Source organism: Leucoraja erinacea, chromosome 26 (genome assembly GCF_028641065.1).
Source record: "Leucoraja erinacea ecotype New England chromosome 26, Leri_hhj_1, whole genome shotgun sequence".
In the NCBI taxonomy this organism is placed as follows: domain Eukaryota; kingdom Metazoa; phylum Chordata; class Chondrichthyes; order Rajiformes; family Rajidae; genus Leucoraja; species Leucoraja erinaceus.
This window is the reverse complement of record NC_073402.1, coordinates 20,852,181-20,865,934: the sequence shown is the minus strand read 5'-3', so window position 1 is coordinate 20,865,934 and position 13,754 is coordinate 20,852,181. Positions and strand designations below refer to the sequence as shown.

Sequence of the window (13,754 nt, the reverse complement as noted above, 5' to 3'; positions counted from 1 at the left end):
TATAAATTATATTTTTTCAGGCAAATTAGAACATTTTCATTTAGTTATAGTATATCTTCTGTGCACCTTTATACTGAACATAGAAATGCTGTAATACAAGGCCATATTTAACTGCTACAAATGTTTTCCCACTTATAATTTTACTATATTTGTCATCAAACAAGGCCACTGTTTTGTCCTGATAACTGCCTCGAAATTTAAAAGTAAGTTTTCAAATGTTAGTGCGCTGAGAGGGGAAGACAAGTTGTCATATTCCCTTTATTCTGAATTGTGATTAGCAAATTTATTCCAGATCTTTGCATAAGATTAATATACTGCTAAAATAAATGTGGCTGAAGGTAAATTTGTACACGTATGCAGAATGAGTTCAGGCTCCAATAACACAAATTTACTTGAGAAGTAAAACTTATGGGATGTATAGGAATGAACTGCAGATGCTTGTTTAAATCGCAGACACAAAAAGCTGGAGTAACTCGGCTGGTCAGACAGCATCTCTGAAGAAAATAAATAAGTGACAAGACCCTTCTTCAGACTTACGGGACCCATGAAGCAAGATGAAAATAAGACATTAACATACCTAGCAACAAGGATTTTTTTTTGTTCCAGTCAATGAAGGAGTCAAGAATCTGGTCTGTTTAAAATACCATTACGCGCCATAATTTTATAACGCGGAACCCTGTCAAATTTCCTACAGCTCATGTAAATTTTACAACACCCTGCATTCAGTAGTATTGTTCCTGGAATGATTCCAGTACAACTATGTTACAGAGAAGTTATTCCCCAGGGCAGCTGACATAGCCTTTTGGAACTGATCTCCACTGAGCAGTGTAGCTATAATAGGCCTGACTGCATTGATTTAGGAATCGTTTGAATCACTAGGCAGATTTTACAGGTATGGTGTTAGAAAAACTATCATCCAGAGAAATTGCTCTCAGTGAGATCCACCTCTTCTAAAAGATTGCCCAGCTGAAATCTTTTGAGGATGGGAATTTATTCAAAATGATAACTACCTCAATGCTTGATGCAATGTTTTCACTATGGTTAAATACTCCAAAGTTAAGCCTTATTCAATAAAAGGTAACTGAGATTTTAAGTGGCATGTCAAAATATAATTACTGAACAAACCCTCCGGCCCTGAAATAATATTTTATGTGCAGAGTCTAATCACTTTAAAATATGATGTTTATTACTTTTTAAGGTTAATATCTCAGCTGCTATGTATATGTCTCAATAACCTTCTCAAGGGCAATTATGCACGTAACAAATGCTGGCCTTGATTGCCTTGCCAGGACCCTGATAAATGAACAATTAAAAAAAAATCCTTACTTTTGTTCTCTGTAAAATATGGAAAAAATTAGTTTTAAAAATTACAGCTTTTTGCTTCCAAGGTTGCCATGAATGTCTAAATACGACTTTCTGTTTGATGAAATCCTACTTGATGAAATCATGCTACTGGACACCACAGATCCTTTATTACTGATGTCAGAAGGTAATTTTAAGTTCGCAAATGAATTTGTTCTATTGTTGTGGGCAGCTTTCAAGGCAAGCAGATAGTGCACTCAATTTGCCACTGACTGCAAAATGTCATGTTATTTTTGTCATTTGCGTTACGGTTGCAATAGATATGTAATGGCAAATACATATTTAAAGGCAGGTGTAGAATAAAACTGGTTAAACACTCCCACCAGTAAAATTTTCAGGCAGATCTAATATTGTGAATGTTTTAAACTGAAAACCAAATTCCTAAATGTATTTGAAAGCAGAAAGATTGCAAAATTTAAAATACATTCCATCTTCCTATCTTACTTTCTAAGCATCAAGCCCCTGCAACAGCAAACTATTCTAACCAGAAAGTTAAGGCAAAGTAGTTCTGGATAAAATTGTAAAACCAACAGAAAAATAACGTATATGCAGCATTATTATCATCCAGCTGATTCCATAGTAAACTGTATGCGGGTTTCATCTTTGTTTTTGTACATGCAGTCATGTGAATTGTACATCAGATTTTCTAGTACTAATAGTTAAGGTATCAATTTTCACTTTTGTAGAGTAGAAAAATAGAAAGAAATTAGAACACGCCTGTATTTTGGTTAAACGAATAGAGCAAGTAGAAGTGTTAATGTTACCTTAAACAAGTCTGGCTGCAATTGTAAAGCCTTTAACAAAACAGCATTGGGAGTAATAAACAATTTTAGTCTTCATAGGGATGACTACTTGTATGCATTCAAGGCAGTGAAGTGCAGATTAACTGGCCATACAAGATTGACATACTGTATTAGATTTCCTCTGGCTGGAGGATTACAGTCTAGGTGACAGTTTCAGGGTAAGTGGTTGCCCATTTAGGATTGAGATGTGGAGTAACCTCTTCTGTGAAATTCTTGGAATATTAGATCCCTGAAGCTACTGTTGCATTACATTTATACAAGATAGCAATCAATAGACTTTTGGGTATCAACTGAACTAAGGGATCTAGGATTGCTGACGAACAAGGAAATTACCTACAATCTTACAATGCCAGATCAGGGTTGAAAGGCTGTACGGTTCAACTTTGTTTCTATTTCTTTTGCTGTTTGTAAAAAATGTCAGAATTTAAAAAGCACTGTGGAATGAGTGGCAAAAGCATGAGTGACAAAGCCTAGAGGTGTAAAGGCGACAAAATGGTGTCAGATAAGAAAATGGGAATGAAATACAAAGCCAGAGAGAGGGATATGAGTGGAAGTGGATTGAGGGAAGAGGAAAGAGCAACTCCGGGATGGGAGGTGATTGAATGAAGGAAGGAGAAAGAACGTGGTTACAATGGGGGGGGGGGGGGGGGGGGGGGGGGGGGGGGGGGAGTACATACCACTGGGTTGTAAGCTACCCATGCTAAAGATCATATCTTAGAGAATATGGTACATTTCATGCGGGGGAATTAGGAAGAGATCATGATTTCAGAAACCAAATCACATTCTAAAAGGACTAGATATAAATGGATAGAATATTCTAGACTTCTGGAGAGTCAGAATCAAGGGTCACAACTTTGTACACCCATGTAACAAAGTTGTCCATCACATCCCTTTAAATCTTTTCCCTTGACCCTCTAATTTTAGACTCCCCTACCCTGTGAAAAATGCCAATTATTCACTTTATCTATGCCCCTTATAATGTTATAAACTTCTATAAGCTCATTCCGTTCCTCTAGAGAAAGCAAATCCAGAGATGGGGTATACCATTTAGATTTGAAATTAGGAGAAATAATTTTCACTCAAAGAATTGTGAACCTTTGGCATTTATTAACTAAAGGCAGACATTATTAAATATATTTGAAATGGTAGATTAAAAATATCAAGAGATATGGAGAAAATTGAAGAATATGATATAGAAGGGAATACAGTCAGCCATACTGAATGATGGGGCAGGCCATAAAGGCCAAATGACCTACTCCTGCATCCGTAATAGAAATGTTGGGAAAACTAAGGTCAGGCAGGATCTGCATAAAGGAAAATGGTTAATGTGTCCAGTTAAAAGCCCTTTGTCAGAACTAAGAAAGTAAAAACAAGGTAGTCTATTCAGCAGATAAGGTGAGGAGAGTACTGAGTGGAAAATCGGGAATGTCTGCAATCGGGTGAGATGATGTCATCATTAAATGGATAGTTTGAGTTTGTGTTTAGTTTATTATCACATGTACTGAGGTACAATGAAAAGCTTTTGTTGTGTGCTAACCAGTCAGCGGAAAGACAATACATGACTACAATCAAGCCATCCACAATGTACAGATACGTTATAAAGGGAATAAGGAGAATAACATTTAGTGCAAGATAAAGCCAGTAAAGTCCGATCAAAGATAGTCCGAGGGTCTCCAATGTTATGCCCCTTATACTGCATAAAGTGTTGCTAATGTTGTGAATGCTGGCCAACTGAGATGTTGCCCAGCAGACCAGAATAAATAAATAAAAATGGAAAGAGGAATGCCAAGAATAAATAACCAGTCTTGATACAATCAGAGAGAAGGAAGTTATTATCCATTTCCCTCCACAGATATTGGTTGACCAACAGAGTCCGACCAGCAGTTTATTTTGTTTAGTATTCCAGCATCTGCAGTCTCGGATCTCCGTTATTGAAGTTGGAGAATTCCATGGAGACATAAGCTCCAAAACATGCAGAAGTAAACTGAGAAGCTGAAACTTGAGCAAATGTCGGGCCTCATTGTAGCAGTGCAGAAGGTCACTGATAGAGAGGTCAGAGTGGGACAGTGAATTAAAGTAGCAAGCAACCCAAAGCTCTGGGTCACTCTTGCAGACTGAGTGCAACTGCTTCACAAATATATCACTAAAACTATATTTGGTTACTCCAATGTAGAGTAACCTTGATGAACACCCAATACAGTACACTAGATTGGAAGGAGTGCCTTGTCTGGAAAGACTGCTTATGTTCTAGGATGGAGGGAAGGGAAGAGGTGAAAAAAAAAACAGGTATTACATCTCCTGTGCCATGGGGTTGTATGAGTGGAGCTGGGAGACAGAAAGGGAGCGATCCCTTTGAATTGCTGAAAAGGGAGAGGAAGAGAATATACTTCTGGTAATGGAATCTTGTTGGAACTGGTGGGCATTACAAAAGATGATCCATTAAAACTTGGATGCTGGTGGTTCTTGCACAGTCAAGGAGAAGGGACAAGAGTGGATTTTCAGGAAATAGTTGAGACGTTGTTTGGTTTGCTGGGCAAGTCCAATTAAACCAGACTATGCAACATCACCCAGACTTCATATTAGCAACACATTGTGTAGACAAAGAAAGCTTAACTGTCCACCTATGGTAATGTTATTTTACACTATTACCGACATTCCCTTTGTTCCACCCATTGCCCTCACCCACCTTCTCTGCTCCTTAAACAAAATCGTTTAGCTCTGAAGGATCTTTAATCGGAAACGTTAACTGATTTTCTTTCCAGATACTGCCTGAACAGCTAGGTTTTTCCAATATTTTCTTTCTTAATTCCCGATTTCCAACACCTTTAACTTTTTTTTGATTTCCACCAATGTCTCCATAATCTTGATAGTGCTCCTTTGCTTTAAAGGCAAAGATTGCAAGATTATGAAGTACTGTCAAAATGAATCTGATTTGTTGCAGTGAATCCTGCAGCAGAAAATATTGCAAACAGCACCTGAACTGATCACCTTCAGAAGCCTTTGTAATAACTATGCAGGATCTGCAATTGAAAGTATTTATCATAAAAATCCTTTTTTTTTAAATTTAGTGAAATGCTGCCCTGATATAATGGATAGTTAGTCTCTCATACTTTGGCATTCAAAATTATTTGTAAGCTGGGATCAAGTTCAAGAGTTAGGTAATTCTGGTAAAACCTACACAATGTGCCAATGAACAGATTTGACCAAGACTGCTTAGTAAATAATCAGGAAGAGCATCACAAGGCAAAAAGTTGGCTGGATAAACCAAATTTATCTAGATTTTTTTTTTTTTTTAAACTAGCAATTTTCCACATAGCTGGGAAGATATCATTGTCACTGAAATCTATTAGAAAAGCTCTAGATCTGGTAACTGATTACAGTAAGTAATTGATACTGACTGATAAGAGAGGAAATCACGGCATAGATCTGTGGAATCATCCATTTGGCACTTTTGGATTAAAATGCTTAAAAATAAGATACTTTATCCTAATTCCTCCAAATGGATGCGATACATAGATCTTTGGTTGATTACTACGCAGTTTAGGTGTCCAGTTCATTCTCAACACACAAGCAGCACGGTGCTAGGATCTCATCCTTGCATCTGGTGCTACTGCTCACAGCGTCCAACTGAACAGTCTAAATGTTCAATTAGTGTTTCTGCTTTTCATCATCATCATCAAGCTTTCTTTCAGGCAAGATGAGAGATTTTAAAGTCATGCAAACCACAGTTTCAGACCCCCAAACCAGCTAATGTCCTGACTAATCTGCTCATTTAACAACGACAATATGAATCTGCACAATGGAGGGTAGATCTATGATGAAAATATGCTTTCAAAATGGCTGTGAGACAGTCATTCCCACAAATACTTTAATTGGCTAAAAGGTCTGTGCACCAAGTTGATAAAGAAGGCATTGGATAGGACACCTCCACCATCTGGCACGTGTAAAATCTAACATCTATTTCCATTAGGCCTCAACCAATTCTGGCAGAACGTTTTGTGCCTTAGCTTCTATTGATGCTTCTTCCAATCAACAAGTTCCCTGACCATTGTCTAATTTGAACTCTCTGGACTTCAAGACATCAGGACTCGTGCAACTGCAGATGCATTGGCCTAGATTTTGGCATTAGCAAATCCAAGCAAATAGATGGCATTTGCCACTGTTCTTGAAGGCATCTACCAAGATACAACAATCTCTGTGACATGCATTTCATTTCTTTCTACAATAGTTGTATAACGAGTCATCGGTTTCAGGAATCTTTGGCTATATCAGCCATAAACATTGACTAAATTCTCAGACTGCAAATTTAAACAATTTTAAACTAATCTTTTTAAACATTTTTACAAGGACCAATGGTTAAAATTGGAGAAATATCATAAATCTGCACTTGGAATTTTGAAACATTTTTCGGAGGATGACAATTTAGGAAATTAGTGTATTTATGTGTGAACAGACATGAAGCAACTTGACTTACAATTACTGCCAATAGACATTACTTTGACCTCATAAAACCAAAGATTCGGGGTTTCTTTCTAGACATAATTGCATATAAATAGTAATTTGCTTACTTATTCCCAAAATATGCTTTAGAAGTTTGGAAAGCAGCAGAATCTGTAGAGGGTAATTAATTGCAAATGGCAATTTATGGCCTATTATAATGTATTTGTTTAACTTCAGAAGCTGCTACCAGATTTCCTCTGTTATAATGTCAAGTGTTAAGAGCTTGATAGTTCCCACTACAAAATCTCAACCATAAATTACAACTCTTAAATTCAACCCTCCATTATCCCGATATCCCCTTAACTTAATTTTGGAGATCACGAGTATATGTTTATTACAAATTTCACGCATTTCCTCTTCTTTCCAATGCAATTTAAAATGTACTCTAGTTGTCCTTCAATAGAAACAACATTTATGTTGCCTGACTATATATGACCATGGTTCCCAATCTTTTTATTTCCATGCACCACTTAAAGTAGACTTTAGAATTTGATGAGTAAATAGATTTACACCTATTTTCCCTAGCCATGAACAGTTATAGATCCTGATCTTCATTATTAGGAACCAATGAAGCCAAATTTGCTCAGACCAACTAGCTTATAAAACTTGAACATATAGCTTTAACAGACCAAGGTGCAGGGGAGAGGGAGGGAGAGTCCACAAGTGACGAGAATCTAACGAACTGAGCAAAACTGAAATGTGCAAAAGCAAAGATCTGTCAAACGTGGTGTACAGGAAGAAAAAGATAATGGAAAGTGGGATTATGGAAACCCAATGCAAAATAATTAGTATGCATAAGTGCTCGGTATCATACTATAAAGGAGACAAGAATGAGGGAAAAGGTATGAAAAGATTTGCATGAATGTTAGGAATGATATAGTAGATCTCAAGTAAGTCTCAAAAACTTAAGACTTTTTAAACCAAAAAAGTAGATTAAATGAAACGGGGCCCAAATAAGCTTGCCAGAGTTTTATAAGGATAATTATTATAAAAACCTTCAAAATCTCCCAACAAATTTGGCTCAAGCATTAAGAAACATAAATTCTAATTTGGAAAAAGTAAATGATACATCACAGAGGAAGATGCATGCACTGGCTCTTTTAAACCGGTATAGGCATCTGCCAATGTCTCATAAATCTTACTTTAACAATGCCTCTTTGAAAAATCATCAAATCTGCTTCCACCATCTGTTTCATGTGCTCACAATCATAACTTTGAGCAACGTTTAAACTTCCTTATATCCCTTCCCTTGCCAATTGCCTAATTATCTCCTCATGATATAGATTCTGTCATAACTACACAGAATATAACATTTATTAAAGCCCCATCCAGGATTTTGATTTTTCTCAGATCGCTTCAAGGAGAATGACCCAACGTACCATTTCCCTCACCAAAACACCCAATCCCTCTACTCCAGTTGTCTAACCTGCACAAAAAAAATGAAAATACCATCAGTTAAACTGGTACCATTTTAATAAACATCTCCGGCATCCTCTCAAAAAACCTTGAATATTTCTGAGTGAATTCCAGAGCCATTCCGGGGCAAAATTTGTACTTTATACATATTTGGAACTACTGTACTTTTGTACTAACAGAACTCAAGGATATTAACAATAGAGTAAGCTATACAGCCTATCAAGCCTGCTCTGCAATTCAATGAGATAATGGCTAACCATGTACCCAGCGATCACTTTCTGCCTTAATCCCCACATCTCTTCTGTGTCCAAAATATAAATTTCTCAGTATCTCGTCTCAGTGTCCTCCACCACAGTGCTGCGAACTCTAAAAATGTACAGTCCTCTACTTAAAGTACTTACCTCAGTCCTAAATGACTGAAATGCCTCTCATCAATTATTTTATTGATAGTTCTCAGGCTTGTATACATCTCAATGAACACTCAGCCTAAATCCCAGTGAGCACAATCCAATGTATATTTATAAAGCAAGGACGCTGCACATTTTTTGATAAAATCTCTCAATATGACTTGCTACCTTCAAACTCATGTGCCTACCCTTACTGGCCTCTGATGTTGATTAAAATTGTAGCATTTAAAAAATGGGCTTTAATCACAACTTCTTAATCAGAAGTGGGTATCAAACATATAACAGACCAAACTGGTATATTTTATAAACCATCAGAAGTCTCTAACCAACTTACCAGACCCTGGTATCTGAAGGAATCATAAACACTCCTGATGAAGAGCCAGAAAGGCCATAGATATTCAAAGCGGAACTCGAGGACAAAATCTGCCAGCAACACCAGTGCCCACACAACAAGGAACTTAAGGTACAAGAAAGTGCTGCAAAATGGGAAAAAGAAAACAATTTAGACATTGAACTACAATTTGCATAATTTGATTTTGTCATCAAGTATTCAGAACTTAGAAAGTCATCCATTTAAATCAGATCAGTTGATGGAATAATAAAATAAGAAATTAAGTGCACTCTGTCTACTGTGGCATTCACCATCGACACAAGTGCTCATCTTATGCCAGGTAGCCACCCTATTCCTATATTCCCTTGTCATCACCCACCTGATCTTTTCTTAAACTTTGGTCACTGTCTCTGCTTTAATAATTAGGAACTTGTAGTTACGATGAAGCTTTGCATATTATGTTTATTAAGTTTATTACAAATAATTTTATAATTTGGCATCACTTTGTCCCTTTGTTCTCAACTGATTAATGGAAACTGTCCTCCCCATTCCATGACATCTCAATGCAAAACATAAACCCTTCTACATCATGATCCAACAATTTCTTCATATACTGCAAGGAAGATAATAGACAAATTGAGTTAATTCTTCCTGGTCAGGCAGCATATGCATTGTGCCATCTCCTTTACCTTAACCATCTTCCAATAACATTATACTCCATTCAAAGTTGTTTTACAACACATTAACTTTTATGCTCTATATCTCTTGCTGTGATACAGTTTCCCAATTGTCTATATTAAAATATCATGAAGATGGACATTGTTCTCCTGGGATAGATTGGATTTTAGTTGGCAAAGTGTTAAAAACTAATAAGCTAAACCCTCTACAATACGGGATAAATATCAAAAACTGGTCTTCAGTAAATCATTTCTCATTAGTTATAAATATAACAAATTACAATGAAAGTTAATATTCACTTATTTTAGTAATTACTTTTACTTTCCTGTTCTTTTCTTCAATTTGGAAATATCACATATTGTTCATAATGCAGAATTCAACCAGCAAGGGTCACCCTTACAACCACTTTTCAAATAAACTATCAAGCTCAACAAGAAACACATCATGAGCTGCTGTAGCAAATGTAATTGTGGAAGATAAAAGCTTAGTGTAGGAGGTAACATTTTAGCATTGATAGAAGTTTACCTAACAAGAAACAATAGATATTAAAGGGTTTTCTCCCCGTGGCAAGTGGTAGACCACAGAGATTGGTGCCAGGGATCTCAATGTTTTACAATTTGGATAAATGACTGGGATGAAGATGCCGATATGGTTTCTTTAACACGGGATATTAATGAAATTGAAACCGTTCAGAGAGTATTTACTCCACTGATTCCTAGAATGGACAGGTTTAGCTTTTACACGGCAGTGTCCACGGATAGCATTATTGCCTCACAGTGCAACAGTTCAATCCTGACCTCAGCTGCTGCCTGTGTGGAATTTCCATTTTCTTCTTGTGTCTGAGAGAAGAGAGAGGAAATAGGTACAAAGATGTGTTGTTATATTAATGGGCTATAGTAAAAGACCCCTTAGTGTAGGTAAATGACAAAACAACCAAGTAGGAGTTGTTGGGCATATAAAGTCAGACTTGTACACCTTGGAAACAAGCCCCTGGGCCCCAACTTGTCCACGCTGACCAAGATGCCTCATCTAAGCTAGTCCCATTTGCTTGTGCTTGGCCCAAATGCCTCTTAACATTTCCTATCCGAGTACCTGCCCAAATGTCTTTTAAATGTTATTGTACCTACCTCAGGTACTTCCTCTATAAGCTCGTTCCATATACTCATCATCCTCTGGTTTCTATCAATTTTCCCCCCTCTTATCTTGAACCTATCCCTCCAGTTATTGATTCCCCTCCTCTGGGGAAAGGATTCTGTGCATTCACCCTATCTATTCCCCTAATGATTTTATACACCTCTATAAGATCACCCCTGAGCCTCCTGCACTCCAAGGAATAAAGTCATAGCCTGTCTAGCCTCTCCTTATAGCTTAGGTCCTCGGGTCCTGGGAAAAGCCTTACAAATAATTTCTGCATTCTTACCTTAGTAGCATCTTTCATATAGCAGGGTGACCAAAACCGAACATGATACTCCAAGTGCAGCCTCACCAACACCTTGTGCAACTGTAACATGTCCATACTTGTATCCTCAAATTCCCTGACTGATGCAGGCCACCATACCAAAAGCCTCCACCACCCTTTCTACCTGTGAGTCCAGTTTCAGGGAACTATATATTTCTACTCCAAGATCCCTCTCCTCTACATGCCCCAGGGCCCCACCGCTCACAGTAAAGGTACTGCCCTGGTACAACTTCCCAAAATATAATATCTCACACTTATCTAAATTAAATTCCATTAGCCATTCCTTAGCTCACTTGCCCAGCTGATCAAGATACTACTGCAATTGTTGATAACTTTATTCACTGTCTATAATACCACTTAGTTTAGCATATTTACTCATCTTGCCGTATACATTTTCATCCAAATTGCTGATGTTGATGACAAACAATGGGCCCAGCATCAACCCGAGGCACACCGCGGGTCACAGGCCTCCAGTCTAATAAACAACCTTCCACTACCACCCACTGTTTCCTACTGTGAAGCCGATTACGCAATCAGTTAGCTAGTTTTCCTGGATACCATGCGACCTAATCTTCCAGAGCAGCCTTCCATGCAGAACCTTACAGTCCTTGCAGAAATCCATATGGACTATGATTACAGCCCTGCCCTCGTCAACATTCTTGGTTAAATCTTAAAAGCCTCAAATTCATGAGACACGATTCCCCACATACAAAATCGCATTGACCATCCCTAATCAATCGCTGTTTTTTCAAAAGCATGTGAGGCTTATCCTTCAGAATACCCTTCAGTAACTTGCCTTTCACAGATGATAGGCTCACTGGTCTATAGTTTCCTAGCTTTTCCTTGCAGCCCTTAAATAGAGGCCTATTCAACATTAGTCACCCTCTTCTGCAACCTCACCCCTTTAATGATAATTCATACATCTCAGCCAGGACGCATGAAATTTCCCCTCTATCTTCCCACAGTATGTGGATAGTTCTGATCAAGCCCAGGAGATTTATCTACCTCCATAAGTCTTGGGACATACAGAACCTCCAACTGTAATAAGGGCTGTCCTCGTGACAACGCCATTAATTCTCCAAATTTCCTAATTTTCATGGATTTCTTCACAGTAAAAACAGAAATACTCATGGAGGAACTTGCCTAATATTATCAAAGTTAGCTTGCCCTAATTTAGAACTTTAACTCGTGAGCCAACCCTATCTTAATCCGTAACTATTTTAAAGTTGACAGAACAGTGCTTGTGGTCACAAAAGGCTCACCAATGACACTTCAGGCACTTGGCCTGCCCAATTCCCCATGAGTGAGTCAAACTTTGCTCTCTCACTTGTAGGACTCTCTACATAGAGTTTAGAGATACAGTGTAGAAACAGGCCCATCAGCCCACCGAGTCCACAAAGACAATCGATTACTCACACACTAATTCTATGTCATCCCACTTTCACATTCTACACACTCGGGGCAATTTACAGAAAGCAATTAACCTATCAACCTGCATGTCTTTAGAATGTGGGAAGAAACTGGAGCACCCAGAGAAAATACACGCGGTCACAGGGGGAACGTACAAACTCCACAAAGAGAACACCCATAGTCAGGATCGAACTCGGCTCTCTAGCACTGGGAGGCAGTAGCTCTACTGCTGCACCACTGTGCCACCCTATTGCCCGAGGAAACTTCCCTGGCCACACTTGGCAAATTCTCCCTCATCCAAGCCCTCAGCACTATGGTAATCTCAGTCCATATTAGGAATGTTAAAATTTCCAACTATATCAGCCCTTTTACCATTTCAGTTATCTGCAATCAACCAGCAGGTTTGTTTTTCTAATTCTAATCAACTATTTCGGAGCCCATCATAAAATCCTAGCATGATCATTGCCTTTTTATTTCTCAGCTTCACCCATTTGGCCTCGCCCTACAATCCTTCAGTAATCATCTCAGAACACTGCAATAACTCACTCACCTATAGCTTACCCTTATTCCTAAATTATATGTTTCTGTAAATGATTCTTCTCTTCCTCAGGAAAATCTCTATATGTTCAAGTTTCTAGAAAGAATCAATAAGACAAAACTTGCAAATATGCACAAATCCAACAGGTTCTCTGTTCCTCAATTTCATAGTGCCAAGGACAAATACCTACTGCTCTGGATGAGATAGATAGATCCTTTATTTGTCATTCAGACCTTACGGTCTGAACGAAATGTCGTTACCTGCAGCCATACATACAATAACACAGTAATAAACAACAGAACAGACAGTAAACACAAATTAACATCCACCACAGCGAGTCCACCAAGCACCTCCTCACTGTGATGGAGGCAAAAATCTTAGGGCTGCAGTCTCTTCCCTCCTCTTCTCCCTCTGCGCTGAGGCACGTTAACTCAAAGATTACAATCAAAATCAAAATAAATCACTAACAGAACTGTACTAACATCTCACAAAAAAGACTTGAATGACTGGAAATCTCTACCCTGGAAGATTGTAAATGATAGATCACTAAGTATTTAGATACATTTTTTGAACGATCAAGGAATTGAGGGCCATTGGGAACTGGCACATAAGAGATGATATCTCAGACAGTTCAACCATGATGAATGGTGGGCGTGCTTATGGACAAGGAGACCTTCTCCTGCTATTTCCTGATGATCTTGTAATGCAAAGGAAGCAACAAATACAGTTGGCATAGTTAAATCCTTTTCTAACATACTGCAACCATTAACTCTATTTTCTTGCAAGGTCTTTTATTTATAATTTAAACAAGTGTCAAGAAAAAAAGACAAAGTTATGCATGCACTTTGCA

The 13,754-nt window shown here is 38.0% G+C and overlaps 2 protein-coding genes across 3 annotated transcripts in view; one reads left to right on the top strand and one right to left on the bottom strand.

Annotated features, from left to right (window-relative positions):
* The window catches only part of rsrp1 (arginine/serine-rich protein 1), a 238,176-nt gene that overhangs the window by 101,055 nt on the left and 123,367 nt on the right, over nt 1–13,754 (top strand). The gene's annotated exons all lie outside the window — the stretch shown is intronic.
* The window catches only part of maco1b (macoilin 1b), an 85,096-nt gene that overhangs the window by 41,121 nt on the left and 30,221 nt on the right, over nt 1–13,754 (bottom strand). For both annotated transcript variants that reach the window (XM_055656325.1, XM_055656324.1), the window contains one exon: nt 8,823–8,964. In XM_055656325.1, the coding sequence (XP_055512300.1) occupies nt 8,823–8,964 (142 nt within the window). The remainder of the gene's footprint in view (nt 1–8,822; nt 8,965–13,754) is intronic.